The 21,016-nt window shown below is 45.7% G+C and overlaps 1 protein-coding gene across 4 annotated transcripts in view; it reads left to right on the top strand.

The window, feature by feature from the left end:
* The window catches only part of rap1gap2a (RAP1 GTPase activating protein 2a), an 81,313-nt gene that overhangs the window by 30,088 nt on the left and 30,209 nt on the right, over positions 1 to 21,016 (top strand). For 2 of the 4 annotated variants that reach the window (XM_010893778.4, XM_010893777.4), the window contains exon 1: positions 15,251 to 15,568. The exons of the other annotated variants lie outside the window; for them this stretch is intronic. In XM_010893778.4, coding sequence (XP_010892080.1) covers positions 15,435 to 15,568 — 134 coding nt within the window. In that variant the 5' untranslated portion in view covers positions 15,251 to 15,434. Of the gene's footprint in view, positions 1 to 15,250; positions 15,569 to 21,016 lie in introns of those variants that run through there. 4 annotated transcript variants of the gene reach the window in all.

Genomic DNA, 21,016 nt, shown 5'->3' with positions numbered 1-21,016 from the left:
GTCTGTCACCTTGGCTGGCCACAGAGGATACTGATTGGTTCATGATGGATGGGGTGTCAGACAGGCAGTGCTGGGGGCACCCTGTACCCGAGGAGGGGTCCTAATGGCCTTGTGAAGTGAGGCGATTAGCCTAGACAATGTGTGAGAGTGATGAAGTCGTTCAAACCAGCCAGTGGCCCTCTGAGATTCAGAGCAGAACTGAGAAAGACAACTGAGAGAGTGAGAGAGTGAGGGAAGGGGGAATGAGAGAAAGGTAGAAAAGAAGAGAGAAATAGAGAGAGAGAAGACAGTGGAAGAAGGGGAGACAAAAGAAAGAGGGAGAGAAAGAAAGCGAGGGGGAGATAAAACCCAGTCCTCAGCAGCTTCTCCTTTATAACTCCATGACCTCTTCCTCTCTTGTTTATCGCTCTTATATCACTCTGCCTGAACCCAGGGGGAAGTGGAGGGAGGCCTGTGTGTGTGTGTGTGCGTGTGCGTGTGTGTGCGTGTGTGTGTGTGTGCGCATGCGTGTGCGCGTGTGCCTGGCACGGTACTGTAGCCATAGGATGATCCTGAGGGCCTGGCAGATCCTGTGTTACTCACCGCTGAGTCTCGGGTAACGTTGTTGCACAGCCCTCCCATGCAGGTCATTAAAATGTGCAGAGTTGGTGGCCATTAAAAGACACTGGCGACTACCAGTACACCTCCTCAGGACTGGAAATGCTTTCCTGCACGTCTTTCCCCAACAGAAAGTTCCGGAACTGCTGCGCCCATTGCCTTTTTGTCAGGCCTAGATCTTCTTCTCTCCTCCCTCTCTGTTCTCTTTCCATCTGTCGTTTCTTGACAAACACATGCTGTCTTGTTTGGCCCCTGGCGCTCTGGGTCTCATCCCTCTGTGGGAGGCCACGGCGGACAGGGAGCAGGACAAATCGGGCCTGGAATTTATGATACACTAGCCCGTTTGTTTCCACAGGCCCCCATGCTGGGCACTTTTTTTGGTGGAAGCCCCGATTATTAGCCAGAGAATAGTTACAGTTTGAGGGCCCGACCCAGCTATAAATGGACCAGCCCACCTGGGATTTGTCTGAAATATAGAAAGAAAACAGCAGTGAGAGGGAGAGAGGGGGATTGGCCAAGGAAGAGTGTAACATGTATCAACAAAGACAGAGACAGGCACAGAGAGACTGGCATAGAGAGACTGGCATAGAGAAACTGGCATAGAGAAACTGGCAGAGAGAGACTGGCAGAGAGAGACAGGCAGTGAGAGACAGGCAGAGAGAGACAGGCAGAGAGAGACAGGCAGAGAGAGACAGGCTGAGAGAGACTGGCAGAGAGAGAAAGGCAGAGAGAGACAGGCAGAGCGAGAGAGAGACGGGGAGGTGAAATCCTAGTAATAACAGGCTGTCTAGTCAGTAGAAATGTCATATCTTTAATTGAGCCAGTTTCATACAGAAGGAAAATAATTTGGCAGCATTAATTGTTAAATGGATTGTATAATGAACGCTGTTTTGTAGTTGCATTCGGTTGTTACATTCCCTTTTTATATTGGGGCCAAATCATGTCTGGCATTTTAACATGCAAATGTATAAATGTAGAAGCCATTGTAAACCTTGACTAAATTACACATCAGAACCTCTTCTGTGGTGCCACATTACTGCAGTAATGGGATGATCAGATTGAGATTACGCATCTGTACCAACGAGTTCTGCACGGGTCAGATTTTAAAAGCTGCAGCTCCATGTTGCTCTGCGCTGGTCCCGTCTGTTCCCAAGAACCACTGGACACCCGACCCTCCCGTGTAGAAGAGTAGCTTTGCTAGTTAGCCTGCCTGACAGCGTAGCGTATGCTGTTCTCGTGTGGAGGGTGGGGACTGTCCCTGGTCCACTTTCTCACTGCTTCATAGCTGATCATCCCTCTCTCAACTCTCGCAGAAATAGAGAGAAAGCAAAATAACATTTTGTCTTCATGTAATGCACTGACCTGTGGATTGAAAGAAGGATGTATTTGTGATTCACAAATACGGGAACCGACACGGTGCAGTACCAGTGAACAGACCCGGTGCAGTACCAGTGAACAGACCCGGTGCAGTACCAGTGAACAGACCCGGTGCAGTACCAGTGAACCGACACGGTGCAGTACCAGTGAACCGACACGGTGCAGTACCAGTGAACAGACCCGGTGCAGTACCAGTGAACCGACACGGTGCAGTACCAGTGAACAGACCCGGTGCAGTACCAGTGAACAGACCCGGTGCAGTACCAGTGAACCGACACGGTGCAGTACCAGTGAACAGACCCGGTGCAGTACCAGTGAACCGACACGGTGCAGTACCAGTGAACAGACCCGGTGCAGTACCAGTGAACAGACCCGGTGCAGTACCAGTGAACCGGTGCAGTACCAGTGAACAGACCCGGTGCAGTACCAGTGAACCGGTGCAGTACCAGTGAACCGGTGCAGTACCAGTGAACAGACCCGGTGCAGTACCAGTGAACCGGTGCAGTACCAGTGAACAGACCCGGTGCTGTACCAGTGAACCGACCCGGTGCTGTACCAGTGAGAAATAAGGAAGATCTCAGCCCCAGGACGAAGTCTCTAGGAACTGAATTGTCCATATAGAGACTCAGTTTCTCCTGACTCTTTCATTCCATGCTCATTACATCCTTACACATTACACTGTATGTTAGAATATCATCCTTACATTGTTTTATATGTGGGATGTTGATATATTTGTATATAATGTATGTATACAATTCTAAATTAGTTTGACTCCAAGGAGCTAGAAAGCGGCAGCATATATAAGCAACAAAGCATGAGGGGGTTTTGTATATGACCAATATACCATGGCTAAGTGCTGTATCCAGGCACTCCTCGTTGCATCGTATCAGATTTAGATTTTTTTTTTTACTCTTAAGTGCATTTAAACAAGCCCAGTATTGTACTTTGATGTAAAGGTGCTGTTAGTGTTGGACAAACATACTAAATATACAGAATGTTACACAAAGTTGACATACGACTAAATGCCCTGGGTGGTGATAATATCAGACAATGGGATATGAGAGTGCTGACTATACAATAGGAGTGCTGACTATTCCGAATAACATACTGTGTGTATTTACCTCTATCAGTATGAAGGTAAATGTGGTGATCAGATTGGTCCCCGTGATAGACAGGTGGCTGCTGTCACGATTGGCCTGTACTGTGGTGGGAGGAGTCAGCTATGATGTGGGAGGAGTCAGTGGTGATGTAGGACCTCGATGAATGGGGGGTGGCAGTGGATGACCCTTTGTGTAGACCGCACGATGTGTTTCAGCTCACCCCTCCCAGCGGGCAGTCGCAGACCCAAACCAGATGTGAGGATGGACTATATGAGTGATGTGTTAAGGCGGATCAGCATTGACTGGGATTTTCTTTCCCCAGCTGCCCAAAATTGTCCATCCACTGCCGTGCCTTCTTGATGATCTCTGTGGTGTTCAGTCTGAGATGGAGGGAGATGAATATTCCTTGGTTTAATAACTTTAATGATTCAGACAAACTAACAGCTGAGGCCTTAATTTAGTTTTTGGCATAAAAAATTTTTGGCCTTATTTTTTAGCATTAAGAACCAGGTGGGACAAATAGTAAATCCTGATTGTCTGAAAGCAAAGAAGATTTAACCAGTTCTTAATAACAATGAGGCATCTGAGGTCTTTGTGGTGCATTGCCAATATACCACGGCCAGGTGCCTTATCCTTCGAGCCAATTGTCCATACACCACATCCTCTCATGCATTTCTGTTCAAATATACAACTGACTCTAAATGACTTGTTTAGGGTTCTCTAAGTAATTACACTGGTCACCAGAACCCCAGAGGTTTGTGGGCCATGGTTCCCCAGGGGGGTCTTTCTTGATGAGGTCTCCAATAATGATCAGAACAGCACTCTGTTGGAAGCTCTGCTGTGCTGCTTCCGTGATCCAATTTTGTGACGGAGTAGGACGATGGGCTGGACCGCACAGCCTGGGTCTCTTAACACTCACACACTCACGTGCACACACGTACACGTACACAGTTCATACAGCAGGCACCTTCTCTGAAATAACGAGTACAATGTCAGGAGCTGCTAGTAATACTGGTGGCTGACATGTTCTGACTTGGTTTACAGCTTGGATGCTATATCAACCACAAGCATACACACACACACACACACACACGCATACACACATGCACGCATACACACACATGCATACACACACACAAGCATGTTATTCTCTGACAGTGGGATAAAAACGTCAAGACTGTCTGTGCTCGTGCTGTGGTAAAATGACCACTGGATCAGACTACATCTGTTTACTACTAAGACCCATTCAAAGAAATGTCCGCATGTAGTCAGTCTTGTAATTTATTTTCACCTGGCTGTGGAAACCAAATGCGTGCGTGCTCGTGTGCGTTATGTGCGCATGTAATGTTTTGTGTTCTTGTTCGATGTGGTCGTGTGTGAAACCGATATATTTCTTTAAGAGGCTGTGTGGCAGGAATACTGTGTGTGTGTGTGTGTGCGCGTGTGTGTGTGTGTGTGCACGTGCGTGTGTGTGCACGTGTGTTGTGTGCGCATGTAATGTTTTGTGTTCTTGGTCATTGTGGTCGTGTGTGATACTGACATATTTCTTTAAGAGGCTGTGTGGCAGGAAGACTGTGTGTGTGTGTGTGTGTGTGTGTGGAGCTGTTAAGATCCAGGCATCAGTGCTGATAGGGCTGGAGGGGAACGGACCTCCTTCACTGGGCCCAGCTCCAGGACCACATGTTTTCCCCGTACAGACGGCTGCTATTCTGGGCCTGCGGATTTAGTTTGGCGCAGAGTGCAGGTCATTAAACCATAAGGACCCATGGCTGTATTTGCCTTGTCTGAGAGGGAGTGTGTGTGTGTTTTATAATTTGGTTTGCCCCTGTTCTTGAGAGGCAGGAGCATGAGTTTTTACACTAGAGGTGTATGTTGAAGAGAGAGAGCGAGAGAGGAGGTGAGGGCAGAGGGAGCGTTGGGGAGGAGGGGTGAGGATTGATGTGGGGGAAGGGTGGGGATAGAGAGGGGAGCATTTAGGAGCGGTGAAGAGGGAGGTGGGGGAGGGGAGAGCAGACAAGGAGAGGTATGAGTTTGGTTTGTAGTCAGCATAGATGGGTTCCTTGAAGGTCATCTTTCCCACAGGCCAGTATAACAGCACCATTTCCATCTCAGTTCTTGCCCCAGCAAGGTCATGAACCCATGACCCTCTGAAACCAACGGCAGCAGTCACCCACCAAGCAGTGTTACCTATCGCACTACAACGTTAAACCACTCTAAAGGTCTCATAGTGAGTTACGTGACAGATTGAAATCCTTAACTATCCCTAACTACCATTCTGGCTACAGCAGGTTCCTGAGTGTGTTGGTTTTGGTGCCAAGCCTTTGCTGTTAAATCATACCTAGTCCCCTTGTCTGAGACGGAGTATGTGTGTGTGTCTGGTCTATGATTGAATGCGCCTGTGTGCATAAACATGCGTGTGCATGTGTTTCTACGCCGGCCGGGAGGTACGATGAGATGGCATGGTGATGGAGTGGCATCTCTCTGTTAACGAGACACAGAGGGGGGAATTGTTAGGTGGCAGGGGGAATGGACGCAACCGGTTGGCATAGCAGTCTGTTTTAAGCACCCGTGTTTGTGTGAGACAGGGCGGCAGGGGTGTGTTTCTCATTTGTGACATCCTGGGAGAGCTTTGTGTGTGCACGTGCGTGTGCTTGTGTAAGTGTCAGACACGAACGAGGGCTGTGACAGACACCTCTGTTTCGTGTGACAGCCTGGGATTCAGGTGTCCCATTTCCTGCCTGCTTACGTACGACAAGGCACCAGGGTGTCGGGGCGCGTGAAATCACCTGCCCCACAGGAGAGCAGCCTTGCCCAGGGACAGGCGGGGAAGGCTCGGGGTGTGGAGGAACAGGGACTGGAGGCTGTTTGTCTTTCTCAGTCACCTCAGAGCTGACACACACACATACTATACACACAAACACACACACACACACACGTATATACACAAACACACACATGCATTTTGTACACCATTGCTTTGGGTAATCCCAGGTGGACAAAGTTCCCTGTTCACCTGATCAACTCTAACACGTACAGCATATGAAAGTCTGATAAAGGAGGTAGTTAATTAGTTACCATTCACTGCATTCATGGAACATTTAGCATATCTTCACAAGTGTCATAAATCGTATTGTTATTCCACCTCATAGGTATCTCAACAGTCTGGACACAATCACTGGAATGTGGTAATTAACAGAATATTGAGCAGTTACAACCCGATGAAAACTGTTCTCTCCTGGTCTTTTATGTCTCCCTGGGGGTTGCTAGGGAGACAGGTGTGGTTGCCAAGGGGACAGACTATGGATTGGCCTGGTGTTACTATGACCTGGACAGAGACCTAGAGATGCGCTGTAGATTAATTCCAGCCAGAGCCCATGTGCGGCCGGAGTTTGTCCAGGCCTCCATGTTAGCCTGTTTTCTGACAGGAATTTGGTGATGTAACAATATGAGAGCATTACCAACCATTCTTTATAATCTAGTTTACATTTGATGTAATGAAATTATCTGCTTTAAGATGTCTGATGATTGAAATGTGAAATGCAGTGTTGTCAATTGTTCTTTTTGGTTTGGTCAGTAGTGACACCAAACATAATAGAAGAGTAGTTGGATTGATGTCTTAGAGCCCCTATATATCAGAATGGGGCAATTTGACAGCCATCTTACCTGGGACCTGTTCTAAACAATCTACAATACAAACGCATGGTAGAAGTGACATTTCAGTTCTTATAACAGTTACATTTCCTTAATATATAAATAGCCACTTTCATGCATATCATAATGCATAAAATGATTGCACTTTTCAGAATATTAACAAACACATCCATTTGAAATAGTTTTAAAAAATGTATTATGGTGAAATTCCATAATCGGGATAATCATAAATCGGGATAATACTCACATGATTGACTTGGAAAATTTCTGCCAGTGGCTGAAGCTTCCCTGACTGCTTTTTTGATTTTACAAATGGAGCGCACATCTCATCTCACGTTGTACTACGCCACTAAACATCCTCTGCATTGTATGGTCAGTGAAGCTGAATGGAAAATAGAAGAATATTGTCAATTACAATAAAATCGAAATTCAATTCTTAAATGTCTTCATGTGTTGGGTTTGTATTATAATGATATAAAGAATAAACTTGTTTTCCAATTCCTTTACCACAGTAACAGTCTAACCACTACACTTAGTAGTCCACAAAAAAGCTTCAAGTCTCCACTTCCCCCTATGTGCAAAGAACTGTCCATTCCATTACCGTGGAAAATACCTGTAAGCAGTTGTCAACAATGTTGAACCCAAACAAACCAATTATATTTATCTTAGAATGCAGCGACCAGAGATGCATGCAGAAAAGAAAAATGTTAACAAACTGCAAATGGTAGAAAATATGAATAGGATATACATTATACATATATGTCTTTCGATTTTCTTATTATAATTTTGTTTATATTGTAGGCTAATTGTTAATGCTTTCCAACTGAAAGTGACAGGAGAAGAAAAATAGGCTAGAATATAATTTGCATGGGCCAAAATAACATTGACTATCTGCATGATCTGCACAATATATGATGCGCACCACATAACAGGGAGCTGTTATAATGAATTATGAAGTTATTATGAAGAATCGACACATCAGATGGTTAGCTAATAAGGCACATAAAATGCGCACGGAAGTGCAGGCACCCGCAGGTCAGTAACCGTAAGAAATTACATCTATTTTCATAGATAAGTGCCTAGAAAAATCTCTTGCCAGTCACCGAAGTCTTCCTGACTACTTGATTTATTTAACTGGTGGTGCGTAAATCTAAAAATTTTTTTTTTTAGATTAGATTCAACTTTATTGTCATTGAAGTACAGCGCAACGAAATGCAGTTTCGTTGTGCAAAATGCAAAGAAGAGGGTAGAAAATGTACTTGCATCAAGTATTTTGAATGTTACAGATGCTTCATAGAGTTCTACTTCGTGAAGCTTTGCCCATAGGGGGCTCAGTCCTAGTGGTTTGCCCCTCTGCCAATAGGCATTCACAGAATTTTTTTTACACTAGAGGCTCACCAACTCACCAACTCTCTTTCGGCCGGCCAGGTGATGGCCATGTCAGTGGTGCAGGTCAGGCATCTGTGGCTGGCGCTCATCTCCCTGAAAGAGCCTGAGAAGAAGCCCTTCCTTAACTCTCAGATGCAGGAGGACACACTCTTTGGCGCTACGGTCACTGAGGACCTGGTACACCAAAAGGACAGGGATGAGTGTGTCAAGCTGGATCCCTTCTGCCGGTTCCTGCTTCTTCTTCGGCATCCGCTGCCCCCCCTGAGGCTTCGGGTTCATGGAGACCTGGGGGTCGGCTGCGTCGCCGTCCTCAATGTCGCCCTGCCAGGTCTACGGGCACATCGGAACCGGATGCGGCTCGACCGGTGCAGCGTGAGGTCGTCCCCTCCTCCTCCTACCCGCTGGCAGAATGAAGGAGGCCGGAAGGTCCTCAAGAGGCGCCGTACCTGACTCTTTGGGGGGAGTGTCCCTTGGACTCTTCCCCATCCTGTGTGCGTTTGGTGGGGAGTTCCTCTTTATTGGTAAATAAAGCTATGTGTGCAACTTATTTATCAGTGAGTGAGCCTTCATTGCAGATGGCTGTTGCATGCTCGGGTAGGTTTGATGAGCAGTCTTCCTGCCCTCAATCTCCCCAGCTGCGTGCTCGTCCACACTCTCTGTTTTACTCAGAGTGGCGTCGTCTATGCACACTGCCGGGCTGGTTGGACAAGACACTGAGGAAGGATTATGCCCTGCAGTTTCACTGCCCGCCTCCCCCGTTCTCAGGGGTCATGGAAACCGTAATGGTGTCTCCAGTGAAGGTCGCTGCCCTGCAGGGGGAGATTGTGGACCTTCTAGATAAGGAGGCAGTGTCCTTAGTCTCATTGGAGAAGAGGGAGAAGGGGCTGTATTCCCCTTACTTCCTGGTGCCCAAGAAAACGGGGGGCATGAGGCCGATTCTCAACCTTTGAACAAATGCGTGTCGAAGAAGCCTTTTCGCATGAAACGTCTCTTGGAGTGCGTGCACCCCGGGGATTTTTGCGTCAGCATCGACTTGAAGGATGCTTACTTCCATGTCCCAATACTACCTTGCCACAGGAGGTTTCTGTGGTTTGCCTTTCAGGGCAGGCGTACGAGTACACACGGATTCCGTTCGGATACGCGTTGGCCCCCTGCACTTTCGCCAAGTGCGTGGAGGCAGCGTTGGGACCGCTGAGGTGTCAAGGGGTCAGAGTTCTGGCCTACTTAGACGACCTTTTGGTTCTGGCGCACTCCATGGAACAGGCCCGGGTTCACACGTTCAGGTTGGTGACTCAGCTCACTCGCCTGGGTTTTGCGGTGTACTGGAAAAAGAGCGCTCCTCAGCCGAGTCAACTGGTGGTGTTTCTGGGGCTCCAGTTTTCCACAGTGTCTATGAAGGGGCGCGTGTCCGAGGTGCGGAGAGAAGCCACTCTACGGCCCTGGACCACGTCCGGCCACTGCGTACGGTGTCGGTGTTCTCGGCCATGTCACTACTGGGCTTGATGTCATCAGCCCACGCGGTGGTTCTGCTGGGTCTGCTGTGCATGCGCTGGTTCGCACGTCTCCGGTTGGATCATGTGCTTCAACGGCGGCGGTTGATCAAGGTCCCGAGGTCTCTGGAGTCGGACCTTGTGTACTGGAGGGACCCGCGCAGACTGCTATATGGTGCGAGGAAGCAGGGGTTGAACCTCTTTGTTGTGACGTGGGCAGTGTCCTCTCATTCCTGGAGTGTCTGTTTGATCAGCAAAGATCCCCTGGCATGCTCAAGGTGTACGCGTGTGCGATCTTGGTGTGTCATGAAGCGTTCAATGGAGTGTCTGTCTTTAGTCATGCCTTGGTGAAACATTTCTGGCCGGTGGCTCGGCGGACCTTGCCGCAGTGGGATTTGGCTTTGGTTCTGGAGGCGCTGTGCGAAGCGCCGTTCAAACCTATTGATCAGATACCGTTGAGGATGCTGTCCCTTAAGATGGCACTCTTGTTGGCCCTGACCTCTGCTAAGCAGGTCAGTGACCTTTGTGCGCTGTCGATGCAGCTTGGCTGTCTCGCCATCAATGCCGATGGCAGCAGGGCTGTGTCGCTCCCTAACCCGGCCTTTCTGCCTAAAGTCATTGTTTTGTTCCATGAAGATGGTGTTGTGGGCTTTTACCCCCCTCACCATGTTGCATCGTCTTTGCCCGGGGCCCGCTTTGGGGTGCGGGCCGCGCCCAAGCTCTTTGTGTGTCATGGAGGCACCAAGGTGGGCCAGCCTTTGTCGAAACAACGTCTGTCTCACTGGTTGTGTAAGGCGATTGATCTGGCCTACAGGTTTACGTGGCACTCCTACGGCTGGGGGGTTTGGGGCACACTCCACACGTGTGGTGGCGGCCTCGGCCGCACTGTTCAGGGGCGTGGGGGTGGACGACATTCGCGCTGCCACGTCTTGGGGACGCCTTTGCCTTTTGTCAGGTTTAACTTGTGTGACATGGCTGCGGGTACGCTGGCTCACTCTATGCTCAGTGTGGCTGAGGCTGGAGTGTGAGTTATGTCCGTTGAGTAGCTGGGACAGTGCTTTTGACATGGTTCCGTCCAATGCTCCAGTTTGCCTGTGCGCCTTTTTGGTCAGACGCTCGCATTGCGAGTCCAGGTCTCGGCTTGTTTTTTGGGCTGGCCTCAGATGCTCCAATTCAGTTTTTGCTGATTGAGGAGGTGCCGGATGGGTTGGTGTTGTGTGTGGATTCGTTTGGGGCTGTTTATCAGTGTGCAAACGTATGGGCCAAAGGTTGAGCGGGATGGAAGCGTACATCTTGGGCTCCCTCGCTTTGCCCTATGGGCAAAGCTTCACAAAGTAGAACGATAGTTACTTTCGTAAATCCAGTTCTATGAATGGAGTGTCGCCCATAGGGTTCATGCCCTGACCGTTCTCTGACTGCTTTTCTCGTGAAGAAAGGTATGTAGGGAGACTATGCAGAGTGTGAGAACCTCTTTTATAGCCATGGGGCAGATGGCCATGAGAGGTGTGATTTGCATATAAAAAATTTCAGTGACTGCCTATTGGCAGAGGGGTAAACCAATAGGAGTGAAGCCCCTATGGGTGACACTCCACTCATAGAACTGGAGTTACGAAAGTAAATATTGATATGCAATGTATAGATGTGCAGTGAAGGCAAATGACGTACAAATGGCAAACATCCTCTGCAATGTATTGTCAATGAAGCTGGCAACCATGTTATTATAGTATTATTTAATTTTTAAAAACATTCTTTTATATTATTTTATTGTAATGGATTTTTAAATGCACAAGAACAATATGTATGTAATGAAAGATTATCTGATCAGATTTTTTGAGAATGAAACCAGATTTGTAATTGGGTTTGTTATTAATCGGGATAAAATCATAATTCAGGATAATTTTGGCCAGGATAATCCTTGCATGAAATTCTCATATCGTCCCACCCCTATAAGATACAGTACTTTAAATAGAGTGCAAATTTATATTTTCCATAGACAACAATTAACAGTGATTTTAAATTATAATAGATAAATATAATTTCATTTCATTGTAGAAATCACTATTTTAGTAACAGTATGATAAATGGAGCTAGTTCACTGAATTTAGTATGCTAATAGTAGCATAGTTATCGGAGGACAGAAATAGGAGTAACATGGCTACTTTTTTATGGACAAAGGCTACCCAATATCGCCATTGGTGAATATATATGGTTATTACGGTTTTTCGACGAAAACACGTTATTTTACATACGTTGTGTGCAACATGAATTCATACTTTACTGTCGCAAGCTAGCTGCGACTGTTAATTTAAAAAACAAACAGAATTCTGATACTGTGAAGGTACTTAGCTCAACAGTTACGTTTAGGCTGGATTAGCTTTCTTGTTCATTGATTAAAAACATGGTATGTAAAGTTAAATATGTTATCATACATTTCTACACTATTACTGATGCATGAACAATGTTTCCCACCTTTGTATCGTTCATCCTTTTTCTGGACCAAATTACTGCTTCACAAAATACCACCATTACAAGAGTTAAGTGACTTGACTTTTCCAAACTGGTCCCAGGTAAAATGGCGGAGCTATTGAGACGTTAGATAGAACTAAATGTCCCATCTATGCTTTATATCAATGAGTGACACTCTGCTATAGTTGATCCATTAGATTTGGGCTTTGAGCTGGGAAAACCCCTTCATGCTTTCTAGGTAAAAGCTCGAAGTGAATGAACATTGGCACAGTTTCATACATCAGCTGTTGTACAGAGACAACTTGGGACAGAAGGTTCAGGGCCTGTGATGATCTATTACTGAAAGCAACCTTGGAGAAATTAAGGGTTGGGTGTCTTGTGCAAAGACAATTCAACATATTGACCGGTGGGATTCAAACAAGCACCGGTTTGGTTATTGGCCTTAGGCTCCAACTAGTTGCTTCCTGATGATGAAACCCTGACTTCCAAGGGAGATTGTAGAGGCAGGGCAAAGATCAGAGTGATTAGAAATCAATTATTAATTCACAATATAAATATGCAATTTTTTCAAAGTGAATTACAGTCATGCATGCTGAGTTACTGAGGAACACCCATATTAAAAAAATATGAATGATTTAATTTGAGGTATATGAAGTTGTTATATACAATCAACAAACATAACGTTGTCCTTATTAACATAATGTTTAACCACACTCAATCTATATTACCATAGTGTTTAACCACACTCAATCTATATTACCATAGTGTTTAACCACACTCAAACTATATTACCATAGTGTTTAACCACACTCAGTCTATATTACCATAGTGTTTAACCACACTCAATCTATATTATCATAGTGTTTAAAATCCGCCCATTTGACAGTATACTACTGTATGTTGTATTGTCCACATTCATTTGCTCTCTATGGACGCTTCATTGTTGAGCTTGTGAAGACACCTGCAGCGTGACAGACAGTCAGACACAGAGGAAGGTTTGTCCGTGCAGGAAAGCCTTTGACAGTTCAGGTCAAGAGGACACACTCACTGTACAAGACACAATGGAAGAGACACAATGGAGAGAGGTGAGATGCCCCACTGTTCATGGGAGTCTTTCAGCTGGCAAGCAGCAGGCAGATGAAAGATAAACAGGTGGCCAGACATGAAGATGGATTGAGCTGGAGAAAGGGACAGAATACATGGGATCGTTTCACTTGCTGCAAGGTTTCAATGGGCAGGAATAACTGTGTTGGGTTTTGAAGTGGCGCTATAGAGATTTAGCTGACCTCTGACAAAGTTAAAGGGAAGAGAGAGACAGCGAGATAGAGAGTATTAGGATAGAGAGAGACTAGAGAGAGATTTTGGAGAGAACCCAAGAAGGGTAGAAAGGTGACCTATCAAATATGGTATTCAGAAAACTGAGAGAATCTGACATTACTATATTTAAGAATTTTCTGAATGTATTAAACTTAGTCAGGAATCAATGAAATGTTTAAAATGAATTAGTGTTAGGATCAATACAACACGAATTAGGCAATAGCAAAAACTAATTGTACAGGGCTGTAGAAATGGAGATAGAAGAAAGAGCATAAATGTAGGGAGGGAAAGAAATGAGACAGAAAGAAGCAGTAGGAATTTAAAAAGAGATGACACGATGAGTATAGAGAAGTGAGGAGACAGAGATGACTAGATGAGGATAGAGAAGTGACGATACAGAGATGACTAGATGAGGATAGAGAAGTGACGATACAGAGATGACTAGATGAGGATAGAGAAGTGAGGAGACAGAGATGACTAGATGAGGATAGAGAAGTGAGGAGACAGAGATGACTAGATGAGGATAGAGAAGTGAGGAGACAGAGATGACTAGATGAGGATAGAGAAGTGAGGAGACAGAGATGACTAGATGAGGATAGAGAAGTGACGATACAGAGATGACTAGATGAGGATAGAGAAGTGAGGAGACAGAGATGACTAGATGAGGATAGAGAAGTGAGGAGACAGATGACTAGATGAGGATAGAGAAGTGAGGAGACAGAGATGACTAGATGAGGATAGAGAAGTGAGGAGACAGATGACTAGATGAGTATAGAGAAGTGAGGAGACAGAGATGACTAGATGAGGATAGAGAAGTGACGATACAGAGATGACTAGATGAGGATAGAGAAGTGAGGAGACAGAGATGACTAGATGAGGATAGAGAAGTGACGATACAGAGATGACTACATGAGGATAGAGAAGTGAGGAGACAGAGATGACTAGATGAGGATAGAGAAGTGAGGAGACAGATGACTGGATGAGGATAGAGAAGTGAGGAGACAGAGATGACTAGATGAGGATAGAGAAGTGAGGAGACAGATGACTGGATGAGGATAGAGAAGTGAGGAGACAGAGATGACTAGATGAGGATAGAGAAGTGAGGAGACAGAGATGACTACATGAGGATAGAGAAGTGAGGAGACAGAGATGACTAGATGAGGATAGAGAAGTGAGGAGACAGATGACTGGATGAGGATAGAGAAGTGAGGAGACAGAGATGACTAGATGAGGATAGAGAAGTGAGGAGACAGATGACTGGATGAGGATAGAGAAGTGAGGAGACAGAGATGACTAGATGAGGATAGAGAAGTGAGGAGACAGAGATGACTAGATGAGGATAGAGAGGTTAGAGTTTGGCTCCTTTTTCTGTCTGCTTTTTTGCGTTTGTTCTCTGTGGTTACGCTTTAACTCAAATGTCCTTGGCAACTGCACAACGCTACTGATATGCTGATAAGCCTGTTTAAATTCAGATTTTACAGAAGAGAGACAGAGAGTGAGAAAAGGCACAGAGGCAGAAATGGAACAAGGTCACTGAGGAGATTAGATGGGAAATTAGTGGGAACAAGGATGGCAAATTGAGCAGCCATCTACCAATGAAAGGACAGGGTAAATCACTGTACAGCATGTATGGGAAATAGCACTTAACAGTGATCTGATGTGGAGGGTGAAGCAGAGATGGGGAGACAGACAGAGCGAGAGACAAGGAGACGTACAGAGTGGGAGAGAGGGAGAGAGGGAGAGAAAGGAACGGAAGAGGGCTGGGGGAGGAGAAAGGGGAGGTGCGTACACCAAGCCCTGCCTTTCAGGCTGCAGGTGGGTGGGGCTAAGGAGCCAGGAAGGAGGGAGCGAGACAGGCAGGCAGAGGGAGAGGGAGAGCGCGTGAGAAGGAGAGCCAGACAGAGATGCAGAGACCCAGTCTGCTTGCCTGTGCCGGTGAGGTTTTTCCTGGCAGCGCCGCTCAACACTGGAGCCCGTTGGGACCAGGACTAGCCCATCAGGGAATACAACCCAAGCCAGCCCGGACCCAGAACCGGCCGTGGGCGCCATGTCCAGCTCCGCTCCCGATCCGGCATCTCAGAGGGTCCAGTCTAAAAAGGCTGGAATCCGGGCTGCTGTGATTCTCATCGGACTCCTGCACAAGTCAAGACGAGCGAAGGAGAAGGAGAGGGAGAAGGAGCGGTGGGTTAACTTTTTGCTGTTTGGTCTCCTGGCTGGTCTGGTTGGCTGGCTGCCTCACTGTCTGACACACACACACACACACACAATACACTGCAGTGTTAAGTTAAGCTTTCAGGGAAACTTTTGGTGGCAACCCTGTTGTTTGTAATCTGTGTTTATTTACATTGTTCAAAGCCTGAGATTGTGTTTGTGTTATTACTATATATTACTATAATCACACAAGGATTGTAAAACAAGGAATGTTAGATATTGGCTATTGTGGGTTTGAGGGGTTTAGGTTTAGGGTACACGTTACAATTAAGATGTGGGTTAGGCTTATGTCAGGCCTTACAATTAGAGTAGGAACATTTATCCAGGATAGTAAAACCTCAACGTTTTCTTGAAACCACAGGTGTGTTGAATGTGTGGATCTGGGTCAGAGAAAGTGACAGGAGAGAGTGGTGTAAGGTGAGATCCTGTGAAGGATGAAAAACACATTGTAAAAAAGAGACAGAGACTCGGCAGTCAGAAAAAGATGGACAGAAAGACAGAAAGCTACTATTGCCCTTTTAACCGACTATATCTTCCACTGTGTCTAATGTTCTATATGGTGGTCAGTATTAGAGGTAGTAACATGTTCTATATGGTGGTCAGTATTTGAGGTAGTAACATGTTCTATATGGTGGTCAGTATTAGAGGTAGTAACATGTTCTATATGGTGGTCAGTATTAGAGGTAGTAACATGTCCTGTATGGTGGTCAGTAGTAAAGGTAGCAATGTTCTGTGTGGTGGTCTGTAGTAGAGGTAGTAACATGTTCTTTCTGGTGGTCTGTAGCAGAAGTAATTACATGTTGTGTATGGTGGTATGTAGTAGAAGTAGTAACATGTTCTATATGGTGGTCAGTATTAGAGGTAGTAACATGTTCTTTCTGGTGGTCTGTAGCAGAAGTAATTACATGTTATGTATGGTGGTCTGTAGTAGAGGCAGTAACATGTTCTGTATGGTGTTTTGTAGTCGAGGTAGTCACATGTTCTGTATGGTGATCTGTAGTAGAGTCAGTAACATGTTCTGTATGGTGGTCTGTATTGGAGGTAATTATGTTCTGTTGTATTGTGCTGTACTGAAAGTTGTAATATGGATAGGCAGGTGAGTTGTTAGTCCTGGCCTGTTGTATATCATTGCTTTACTAAGTGTTAAAAGCAGAAGTAGCCTGGCTGTGTGTGTGTGTGTGGAGGGGGGGGTTGGATCACAGACAGCCTGCCAGTGAACACAGCAGGAGAAACAGTCCCAGTGAAAATAACAACAAGCCCTAAGGCTCTGTGCAATACATTAACCAACGCTAAGGAACAGTTTGTGCGCTCTTACACACACGCAGAGAAACAAACGCGCACAAACAGACACACAGAAGCACACACACACACACAAAGTCCTACATACACTACAATGCAGTGAAACATGTATGTTGAAAGTCCTTTCAATGTATTTTCAACCAGACAGACGTATTTCCAACCAGAAACGTGTGTTGTCCACGTCTTTTCAACGTCATGTGCTTGTTGTGATGCGTCGTGGACAACCACCACACATTAAGTGTACCATGGCCCCACAGACCTGACAGTGCTGTTTGTCTTGGTGGTGTGACTTGGTTTGATGATGGCTACACTTGGATACAGACGCAGTGAGAGACAGGAAGCAGTGGTGCACGGGCCTCAGACAGTAGCTCTCCATCCCATTGGGCGAACACGGCTATGGAACACGTTAGCCTAGCCGCCTCGGTGTCCGTGAGTACGGCACGCCATTCAGTTTGTTTCAGCAGCGCTGTGTTTCCTACCAGTGCACTGTACCATTCAGTTGTAGGTGACTGAGAGTATGTTGGTGTTAGCTCCAAGGTTCAGTCGTGTTGTTTTTCTGGTCAGTTCGGAGTTCCAGTGGGATTTTCTTTTCAGTATGGGTTCCACTGTGATTTTGTGTTAATTTTTTTGGTACACATGGGATGTTGTTGTGGGTTCTGCGTTCCAGTGTGGTGTTGTGGTCGGTTCTGAATGGAGGATTCATTCCTGTCCAATGGGACTTTCATCAGTACTTGATTACCATGATTAGCAAAGGCCTGATGATTACTCACTTTGTACATGACTGTTCCTCCTGTCACATCATCTGGGTCTTGCTGGGCTCCAGGTTCAGCCCAAACAGCTCACTCCATAGGGCAAAGGGCTTCTGGCTGAGTGTCCACTGGTCGCCAGCTAACCGTCCTCTTATCACTACATTGGACAGCGGGAACGGTTCTGTTCAGCCATCTCATCTTCTCATTCATTTTTCTCTCAGTCTAGAATGGCAAGTTCATTTCTAGTTGTAGTTTTATAGTTTTAGCGCCGTCAGTGTTGTATCTAAAAAAAAAAATGACCAGAGGTTATGTTGAATGAGCTGGTCATTACCTGGGTGGTGAGATTCCTGATGGATTGTGGGCTGAAAGTTGCTTTGTATCAGACCAAAATGCAGACATCCTGTATGTGCCGTCCTTTGGTCACGTACAAATGACATTGTTAATGAGTTTATAAGAGCAGTAAGGCACCCCAGGGGTTTGTGGTGTATGGCCAATAGACCTCGGCTGTGGGCTGAATCTAGACCACTGACCTCCGAGACCTCATGGCTTTAATATACAGAAGAAGCTTCATTCATTTTCCAGTTAACCCAACCTCTAGTCATTTTCGAACCCCTGCCCCCCTTTCCCACTCACGCTCCCGTTTTCGACTTCCTCCCCCCCATTCGCTCTTTCTGGGAAAACAGTTGTGATTAGCAGCTGTTGGGGATTACATTCACAAGGAGACTGCATGGTTAGCGCTCCACGCATGGACTACACACACATCCATGCACACACACACACAGACTCGCTACACATACCCAATCAGTAAATATCTCCTGGGAAGGCTGGCATAAAGAGAGCTAGAGGTGACAGTTCAGGGGAGAAGGGAAATCGTTAGCTTTAGTAGTTACAGTGAAAACTGAGCAGTTTGCAATTCATTCCTTCACACCACACAACACATACACTATGTTTCTTGGTGTGTGTGTGTGTGTGTGTTTGTCTCTCTCGCTCTACATCTCACACTGTATTGAAATGAGTGGGGTAGTGGTGGAAATGGTGGCTGGGCGAACTATGACCTCCGGAGGCTGTAAAGACTAATATGTGAGTTTGTGGTCGATGTTCAGGTCGAGAACCTGCCTCCCTGTACACATGTGGTGGTCGCACACAAGCATTCTGGATCTACCTGTGAGAAAGTAAATGTGTTTTCAACGTGTGTGTGTGTGTTGAGGGTTGTTTCCAGAGGGCCATGGTTCTAAGTGTAATGGATGAGATGGTATTATCTGGTTAACCAGTGCCCAGAGACGGGCACACTGACAGATTGCTGGAGGCCCTATTTACAGAGCACAGCTATGTGGAGGGATCGGGGGAAGGTAATTTTAGCTGGCACCCATCTTCTGCCCTCTGTCTGTCTGTCCCACTGTCTGTCCCTCTGTCTGTCGGTACGTCTCTTGACCTCTCTCTGTCTGTCTCTCTGACCCACTGTCTGTCTCTCTGTCTGTCCCTCTGTCTGTCTGTTCGCCTCTTGACCTCTCTCTGTCTGTCTCTCTGACCCACTGTCTGTCTCTCTGTCTGTCCCTCTGTCTGTCTGTTCGCCTCTTGACCTCTCTCTGTCTGTCTCTCTGACCCACTGTCTGTCTCTCTGTCTTTCCCTCTGTCTGTCCGTTCACCTCTTGACCTCTCTGTCTTTCTGTCTGTCTGTTCACTTCTCTGTCCGTGTGTCTCGGCACCTTACTTTGTCTGTACATCTGTCTTTCAGTATACTAATTTGTCCTGTCTGACAGATTTACATTTCTGTTAGGATGTGTAGACTCTTGGAGCGCATTCACACCAACAGCAGTAGGATCTACATTTAAATGTAAATACTGTTTACATAATATGTACACACACTTCTATTTACATTTGCAGTGCAAACACATCGTACCTTCAAAACTTGGCGATGGGTGAAAAAAGCCAGTCAGCCAGTCAATATATTATAACATAAAAAAATGATCTCATAGTAAATTAATCCTAAGAATATTATCAATACGATTACTACAGTTCCTATGTTAATTAATATTGACCCACATTATAGCACGGTTACCGGTGAATCGCTGACAAATGAATTACAAGCAATGATTTAACACGTTATTTACACAGTAAATTATTAAAGAGCTATTGTTTCCGTCCTGATTACTCTACCTTATTTGATGGCTCAAATTGCGTTATTTCATGTGAATCAACTTTGAAACCTTAACAATGACCGAAAGCCAGCCTTAAGCACCCTTTGACCTCTTATGTCACAGTAATCTTCGGAGGGTGTCACTGACCAAAGTTTCCCACGTAATCTCGGAAAGGGACAGCCGATAACCATGTTTACGATTTTGTTTTTTAAAGATACAACCAAAATAAATCTGACCGATCTTGTAGTGGTTAAGTCAGGTCTGTCCTCTGAAATCAAAAATTAATATTCCAAGTGTGCCATTCTAGTATCGGTTTGAGGTTGGAAGACTGTGTTCAACCTCATGTCATCATAATAACCATGAATTTGGAGCCGACTCCAGGAACACTCACACACACACAGTTTTCTTTGAGCTGTCTATCATACCAGCATGAGTTGGAAAGGTGCCCAGCAGCTCAAAGAGGGGGAAACCTTTACTGGTGTTGAGTTTCAGAAACACCTTGCCTGATTAAACAGGAAAAGAAGAATAGATGGGGAGGATGAGGGAAGGAGATGGGGATGAGGTGAGGAGGGTAGAAAATGCCGACAAGAGGAGGAAGGAGAGGAGTAACAAGACCGGGGACGGGTGTTGCAGAGAAAAACAGAGATGATTAAACTTCAACAGGTTCCCCTCTTTATATTTGCTGCTGGGGAAATGGAAAAGATATATGATGGCTTGCCAAGTCTTTCTCTTCTGGTGATTTCTTGGCCAAACATAATCCATATCATTAGTTAAAGGCTTCTTAAGTGCTTGACTTGAGAGTTTCTGAAATGTTAGTCGGCATAAAATATTAATGTCAGTCAAAGTCATTTTAAAACAATAATTATTAGTTATAAAATGTATGGCAGTACACCACTATATGGAAAACACTTCCTGTAAAAGCAGGGTCCGGAGCAGCTCAGGATAACAAAGTCTGATAAATTAATTCAGTGTAAAACTTCGGGAGTCAACAGTGAAGTCACTGTTCGCATGCAAAATATTCATGTCACTGAAGGAATACAGTACTTTCCCCAAAAGTATATCAATAGTATATTATGTTACACTTGTCAGTATTACTTCTCTGTAAGCTTTAAAATGTTAACAAGTGCTCCAGAATGAACACACTGAACACACCTAACCCACTGTCAACACCTGACCACTGGTAAACATACCTTTATAATGTGTGAACCTGTAAGGGGCACTATGTGTCTCAG

Source organism: Esox lucius, chromosome 1 (genome assembly GCF_011004845.1).
Source record: "Esox lucius isolate fEsoLuc1 chromosome 1, fEsoLuc1.pri, whole genome shotgun sequence".
NCBI classification, from domain to species: domain Eukaryota; kingdom Metazoa; phylum Chordata; class Actinopteri; order Esociformes; family Esocidae; genus Esox; species Esox lucius.
Note: the sequence above shows the minus strand (reverse complement) of the source record. Positions and strands in the feature narration are given on the sequence as shown.